At 41.6% G+C, this 7,847-nt stretch overlaps 1 protein-coding gene across 1 annotated transcript; it reads left to right on the forward strand.

The window, feature by feature from the left end:
• Positions 1–722: 722 nt before the first annotated feature.
• Positions 723–7,589, forward strand: shhb (sonic hedgehog signaling molecule b). The gene is made up of 3 exons (XM_044218996.1): positions 723–1,028; positions 3,341–3,602; positions 6,052–7,589. Exons 1-3 carry the CDS (start codon positions 732–734, stop codon positions 6,717–6,719), a joined length of 1,227 nt encoding a protein of 408 aa, XP_044074931.1. The 5' UTR covers positions 723–731; the 3' UTR covers positions 6,720–7,589.
• The last annotated feature ends 258 nt before the right edge of the window (positions 7,590–7,847 follow it).

Consider the following 7,847-nt stretch of genomic DNA (forward strand, 5'->3'; position numbering starts at 1 on the left):
TCAGGAGCAGCTTTGACTATATTTGTTTGTCCACTGGAGTTACTCGATACTTGACAGATTCAGATGTGACATTCAACATTAAGTGAATATGGCAAGTGGTAAAATCTCCAAAATGTCAGCTTTTCAAAACCTCAGAAAAACTGCTTAGCTCCATCTTTACTTTTAGACATTATTGTCTTTTCTTCCTTCTTTTATCTTCAAGCCACTGACATGAAAATGCCCAAAGCTGGAGATACAATGTTTAGAGCAAAACTAAACACTATTTCTCATCACTATTTGCAGGGCCCTAGCTACCAGTGAGCACATTGGGGAGTTTAGTTCTACTGTTACATTTTACGAGCTGATTCCATTATGCAAAAATAAAATTATTCAGTATGTGCCCCCACCACAATTTTAATCTTGAAAGTGTCAAGATTAAATAATAATTAAGCATAATTTAATGACTAAGTTGAGTGAGTATTTTTTAAATGTAATTCAATCTCAATCAGTGAAATGTGAAAAAATCCAAATATGTATACTACTTTATATACTCTGTGTGTGTGTGTGTGTGTGTGTGTGTGTGCCAACCTCTTCTTCTATCATTATCATCTGTGTACTCATCTGTGTAGGGGGGTGGACTGTCAGACAGACCTACAGTAGTTTTGGCACCTGCAGTGCTCCAATTGTAGTGGGGAAAATACTTAAAAGAAAAGGAAAGAAACGTCCTCCAGGATCCTCCTGGTAAACCAATCATGGTCCTGATGAGAGTGATGCTCTCGGTGTCCCTCTGCCTGCTGCTGACGTCCATCGGCTCGGGCTGTGGACCGGGCGGGGGGTACGGGAAGCGGAGGCACCCCAAGAAGCTGACACCGCTGGCTCTGAAACAGTTCATCCCCAACGTGGCAGAGAAAACCCTGGGAGCCAGCGGCAAGTACGAAGGCAAGATCACCCGCAACTCGGAGAGCTTCAAGGACCTGACTCCCAACTATAACCCCGATATTATTTTTAAGGATGAGGAGAACACCAGCGCAGACCGGCTCATGACACAAGTAGGAGACAATATTTCAGCCTATGTCATTTTGTCGTAATAATATGGAACAGATGATGAAACGGCACAAGAGCGCATCGGTCTCTTTGTTGCCAGTGAAGCGTGATGTCTGTACACCTTCAGTTGATAAATGAACTCGTCAGTTACTGGCCCAGTGTGCTGCTCTTCACCATTATGCAACTATCAGTGAATTCTGAATATGTCAAAGGAAATAGTACGTTTTCAAGTCCCTCTCATTTGCGCACTTTGCGAGTCTGATTCGTTTGGGTATGTTGTTGTCGTTGTGTGTGTGCGCGCGCGCTTTGTTGTTGTTTGTTCTTTTTTAGTTGAACAGTAGGGTAAATATAAAAGGATGGGAGCCTTAAGTTTTATCATCCCCCCACAGTCCAACGACACGCAGGTGGCACCTCTACATGGCCTGTAGGGGAATGTCAGTCCCGCCCTGCACCCCTAAATCAAAAACACATACTTCTCCTCTTACCTGTACTGCTGTTTATCCATCTAGATAGTTTTGGCGTGAGTTTTTTTTTTTTGGGCCGTAGAGATTTATTCATGTAGCACCTTTAAAAACAGAGTTTACAAAGTGCTTTGACAGACAAGGCAAAGCAGAAACAGAATACCCAGCAACTTAAAAACAAGGAAAACCTGACAATGGAAATCAAAACAAATGGAAACAACAAAAGCAAATCAGAGACAAGTAAGAAGACGACATCACGTAAAAGCAAGTCTATAAAGATGAGTTTTAAGAAGCGATTTAAAAGAGCCTCGTCTCCTCAGGCAGGTCCTTCCACAGCCGAGGGGCCCTGATGGCAAAAGCACGGTCACCGTTAGATTCAAGCCTCGACTGAGGAACAGCCAGCAGGGCCCCACCTGAGGACCTCATATGGGGTCAACATTTCCATTATGCAGCTTGGGGCCAGACCCACACGTGTTTTAAAAGTGATCAGTAAAATCTTTAAATCAATCTAAAACGAACAGGGAGCCAATGGAGAGAAGCCAGGACTGGGGTGATGTTATTTATACAGAGTCCGGTCTAGACCTGCTCTATAGGAACAGCGCAATGAGATAACTTCTGTTATGAATTGGTGCTATATAAATAAAATTGAATTGAATTGAATGGTGTCTGTTAAAACAAGTGAGAAGCCGAGCTGCTGCATTCTGACCAGCTGGAGGCGTAACTTCTGGTTTCTGCCAGAAAGGAGTTACCGTAGTCAAGTCGAGAGAAGATGAATGCGTGAATAACTCTTTCCAGGTCAGACTGTGAGAGCGTTGGTTTGATACTGGAGAAGGAAACACGACTGGACAAGCTTAGGTCAGAATCAAACCCCCAGACTTCGGGCAGTGGACTTCACATTTGTACACAGGGGACCAAGGCCTTTCTCAATGAGACTGATGGGGTTTGGGGGATTGAACAATATGATTTCTGATTTTGAGTTATTGAGTTGAAGAAAATGTTGTGCCATCCAACAGTTGACATCACTGAGACAGTCTAAAACAGCTTTTATTTCCCTCTGTCTCTTGTGAGTCCCCCAGTTTTATGGAAGTGCAATACTCAATCACTGGAGTGTGCCTTGAACAGTGTGTTTCACCATTAATCATTTTATAGTGAGTTGAATGGTGATAGTGTATAAGTGATATGGGTGTTCCCATCATTTTAAGATCTATTCAGGTGATTTCTTCTGTTTTAAATACATTTAAAGCTGTTTAATAGATTTTTTGGCCAAAACTGCCTGCTGCTGGAAACAAGGTTAATGAGAGCTGTGAGCGTGAACCAAACTAGTAAAGTTGCTCATCAAAACAATGAGCTAAAAGAGGCTGCAAAGCTCTGTAGAGCTGAGGGAAACTGCAGAGTCTGGTGATAACTCTTGGTCCATTTGTCAGTACCAGTGACACCTTTCAGATTACACGTGATTAATATTAAAATACTGATTAAAGCAGGGCTGTAATAGAAAATTACACATTGTGCAATCCCTTACTACAGCTGAATGATATTGCAGGAGAAATAGGCTTTACTATGGTTCCTGCATGATCATGTGTGCCAACATTCAAAAAGAAGATCAAGCCAAAATGACCACCATAATATCAAGACAAATCAGCAATCAGGAACACAACAACATTACTCATTTTAATGTTATTAGATGGTCAAAACTATGAAAATAAGACTGAAGTAGTAATACTAGAATGATCCTTTAACAAGTTTGGAAGTAAGTCATTTATAACTTAGGCTTAGTGTTCGTTGAAGTGACAAGTTTTTAAACTAATATATGAGATTAAATTCTATGATCTGAACATTACCTGTCTCTCTCTTTTCAGAGGTGTAAGGACAAACTGAACTCTTTGGCCATTTCAGTCATGAATCAGTGGCCTGGGGTTAAACTTCGGGTCACAGAGGGCTGGGATGAAGACGGCCATCATTCTGAGGAGTCTCTGCACTATGAGGGCCGAGCGGTGGATATCACCACCTCAGACAGGGACAAGAGCAAGTATGGCATGCTGTCCAGGCTGGCTGTGGAGGCGGGCTTTGACTGGGTTTACTATGAGTCCAAAGCCCACATCCACTGCTCTGTAAAAGCAGGTGGGTGGACCATATCTGTCATTACATGAGACTTATAGATACAGTCCCATTAGCATGACTTACTGAGTGTCATTCATTTGTATGTATGTAAAAAACATCACTGAATTAAACAATACACACACGGCATAAAAGAAATACATTTATTTATTTTATAGTACTTCTTGGTCAATTTTCTTCTGTTTTTGTCCATGATGAGATCGGTTCAGCCACAATAAACATCGTCACACATGGCAACAGCTACATAGCAACGCAACGACAATGGTGGATCACCTCATTGTTAACATCTTGCAGCAGCTGGTGCTATTTGATAAAGCCCATAAGATCCAGCCTAGTATCCTAGGATTTACTTTCATATTAGACCATTCTACACTATGTAAAGGGGTCAGTACGCTTCTACCAAAGTGCTTGTTGGATCCTCAAACAGCATCTGAAACCCCCTCCTTCCACACCTTGCTGACGTCAGTGGTGGCTGCATCTGACAAGTTTTGTAATTTTCCAAAATGGACTTACCGACAGTCACGTCCATTTCACGCAGTGATTGGCCAGGTGTGTGGAGGTGAGGAGGTAGGCAGGGTTTGAATATCTCTATCAAGCTCTCTTTTTAATTCTTCACAATTAATTCAATCATTTTAAGATTTTCTGAAATGTGCGGTGTTATACCCATTTGAGGATTGTTGCATCTCGACCCCTCTCGATAAAGGCAGGCTTTTTACCCAGCCTTTGAGTGTGGCCATGCGGAACACTTTTGCCTTCCAATGTAGTCAGACTACACGTTGTACAAGCTGGTTTGTTTCAAGCATAACCTTTGCGTTTTGCCTGACTGTGTCCTGTCACAGTCCAACAATTAATGTTCACATTCACAATCTTGCCCTAAACTTAACCAAGTGCTTCAGTTGTTAACAGGAGGTTAACCGTGGATTTCCTCCACAATCGCCAAATTAAAGCCTTTATTAAGTCCTTTAGATTTTATGCCTACAAGATTTCTGAAGGAGGTTTTTAACAGTGTTGGTCCCGCTATTTTATCCATTTTAAATAGCACCCTGGACACACACTGGCTGTGTTCTCTCCTGCCTTAAGCATGCAGTAGAGCATCCATTTCTCAAGAAGCCTAACCTTGACACTCTGGATTTTTAAAAAATTAGACCAACTTCTAAATTATAATTTTTATCTAAAGCTTTAGAGAGTTTTAGAGTTGCTTACTTAAAGCTGATTGCTTTTATGAATAATCATAATACCTTTGATACATTTTAGGTTTCTGTTCATGTCATAGCACCAAAACTGCCCTCGTTAAACTAACAAACAATCTTTTACTTGTACGAGATTGTTCGATTTGAATTTTTCTCAATCTCAGCTCAGCATTTGACACAGTTGATCATTCTATTCTACTGGATCACCTTGAAAAGTGGTTTGGCATCAGGGATACTGCTATAGATTGGTTTAAATCTCATTTATCAAACAGAACTTTTTCGGTAGTGATTAGTGATGCCTCCTCTTCTGTGGCCCCTCTGACATTTGGTTTTCCCCAAGGCTCCATACATACATACATAAACACAAAATTCAGTAACAGTAATACAGTAACTCATCTACAGTAGTAACAAATTTGAAGTCATTGTTTTTGGTCCTCCAAAGTCTATCCCAATTTTACAGAAACATCTTGGCTTCCTGTCTACAAGTATCAAACCTGCAGCCAGAAACCTGGGTGTGATATTCGACCTTTCAAGTTACAAAGGTCGTTCAATCATGATTTTATCAACTGAGGAGCATCTCAGAAATCAGGTCTTTTCTTTCTCGATCTGATCTCTAGAAGGTCATACATGCTTTTATATCATCTCACCCTTTATACAGGATTAAGCCAAAAGACTATCTCACACCATCAGCTGGTACAAAATGCAGCTTGTCAGCTTTTAACAAATACTAGAAGATCACTCCTGTTTTAGCCTCTCTCCACTGGTTACCAGTTAGTTTTAGAACTGATTGATCACCTTTGTTTTAGCTCACAGTTGTATTGCTAGTTCAATTGCTGCTCCCCTACTGTATGAGCTGGAGCGCAGCCTCAGATCCTCAAGCAGGGTAGTTTGAACTTAGCTCTCAAGCTTTCCTTTTTGATTCTTCACACAACTACTTTCATCACTTGTGGGCAACTGAGCACAACACCATGAATGATTTTAAGGATAGACAGTCTAAAAGTGTGCACCTTTAACCCCATTTGCACAATACATGCGTTTCGCTGCTCTTTATGATGGCAGGTTTTTCGTCTCCTTCGAGTGTGGCCACTTAGAACACATATAAATCCTTATGCCTATAAACAGGGTCAGACTACTCTTTCTACAAAACTAGTTTGTTTTAGGCATACCCCAGCCTTTATGGTAACCCACCCATTAATTCAACCCATTCCTAGTTCTTACTAAATTAATTTATTAAGTCTAATAAGTGCTTATGAATCTTACAGAAAACTCTGTGGCAGCTAAGTCTGGAGGTTGCTTCCCTGGTTCGTCAATGGTGATCCTGGCAGACGGAAGAACTAAACCACTGAAGGAGCTCCTGGTGGGGGACAAGGTGTTGGCCGCTGACCAACAAGGAAATCTTGTTCCCAGTGACTTTCTTATGTTCATGGACCAAAACCGACAGATTACGCAAGAATTCCATGTCTTGGAGACCGACAAGCAACGCCGCAGACTGACACTGACTCCAGCTCACCTTGTCTTTGTTATGAACAGTAACAACAGCAGCGACATTAGGGCTGTGTTTGCCAGTAATGTAAGACTCGGACAGTGGCTTCTTGTTGTTGGGAATGACCGGCCAGACCACCTCATCCCTGCAAGAGTGACAAGAATTTATGTGGAGCAGTATGAAGGGTCTTATGCACCTGTAACATCTCATGGAACCATCATAGTTGACTGGGTTTTGGCATCTTGCTATGCGGTGGTTGAGGATCATGACCTTGCACACTGGGTTTTTGTGCCAGTACGACTGTGGCACTCATTCCTGTCACTAGTTGGGATGGTGAAAGAGCTCAGCAGTGTGCACCAAGCGGATGGTGTCCACTGGTACCCAGAGCTCCTCTACCACGTGGGAAGCTGGCTTCTGGACAGCAGGTCTTTCCACCCACAAAGCTGAGATATACTGTATGCTTTTATAGACTGTAAATTCACACTGGAGTAAAAAATAATGTTTTTGGCCCAACCCTTTCCCAAGGCTAAATATAAAAAAAAAGTTTTTTGTGTGTGCCTGCTAAGCCCCTAGAATCATGCAATCCAACAACGATGTATCACATTTGACACATCTTCTTTGAGACAGCACATGTATTATTTTTTAACCCAACTTTCAGTATGTTACAGTATAATACTGGTTCATCACAACTTGGGTCTTATTTTTGTGGTTTTGGCCATTGTTCTTCTCAACAGTTACTTTGTACTCACAAAAATAACTGCTGAGATCTGGGAACACAGCAACACTTCTACAACAAAGAGAAATAGCTTTGCCTTTGTTTACTCTTCCAAGTAAGTTTGGCTAACCTTGGGTCTGTTTACAACCTCTATGATTGTCTGACTCGTGTCTCTTGATTCGTCTGACTTCCTTTGAGTGATGTCACCATGTTCACAGATTTCAGCAATTACTTTGGTTAGTTAGTTAGACTTCATTGTCCCTGGGGGGAAATTCTTTTTCACAGCACTGTACATCACAGGGAAGACACACATGATCACACACCAGTTACAGACAGAAATACATGAAGTACAACACAACAGCACACAACAACGATGGCAAAAACAACATGAAAACAAGACTCCTAGCGAGTCACCCTGTTCAGGGCTGCTATGGCTAAAAAAAAAACCAAGCCTCTCTGCACCTCAGGGACCTGCACCCAGAGGGCAGTACAGTGAAGTGGCCATTGAGTGGGTGTGTAATGTCCTGTGCATTTGCCATGTGTGTGATGGTCTTACAACAGAGTACAGTGTTCTCATTATGGAGAGGAAAGATGGCCAAAACTACAAAAATAACACCCAGACTGGTAACTGGAATTACCATGTGAGTAATGAAACATTTTGTTTGTTTGGGAAATCTTCTTGTTTGTTATCTTATCTGGTGTCCGAAAATCAATATTACTATTATTATTATTTCCTCTCTGTGTGCATCCAGTACGATGGCATGTTCAATGATATGTGCAGAACCCAAGGTCCTATCCTGGCTTAGCACAAAGACTGAAAGCAGTAGGAAGTGCTAGCCTAGCTCCATCAAACGTTAAAT

Source organism: Siniperca chuatsi, linkage group LG13 (assembly GCF_020085105.1).
Source record: "Siniperca chuatsi isolate FFG_IHB_CAS linkage group LG13, ASM2008510v1, whole genome shotgun sequence".
In the NCBI taxonomy this organism is placed as follows: Eukaryota; Metazoa; Chordata; class Actinopteri; order Centrarchiformes; family Sinipercidae; genus Siniperca; species Siniperca chuatsi.

What these genes read in the sequence shown, in the direction of transcription:
- shhb (XM_044218996.1), top strand. Translation starts at nt 732, where the DNA reads ATGGTCCTGATGAGAGTGATGCTCTCGGTGTCCCTCTGCCTGCTGCTG. An exon ending in CAGACCGGCTCATGACACAA is followed by an intron (nt 1,029 to 3,340) that starts GTAGGAGACAAT and finishes CTCTCTTTTCAG; the next exon opens with AGGTGTAAGGACAAACTGAA. An exon ending in CCACTGCTCTGTAAAAGCAG is followed by an intron (nt 3,603 to 6,051) that starts GTGGGTGGACCA and finishes TGAATCTTACAG; the next exon opens with AAAACTCTGTGGCAGCTAAG.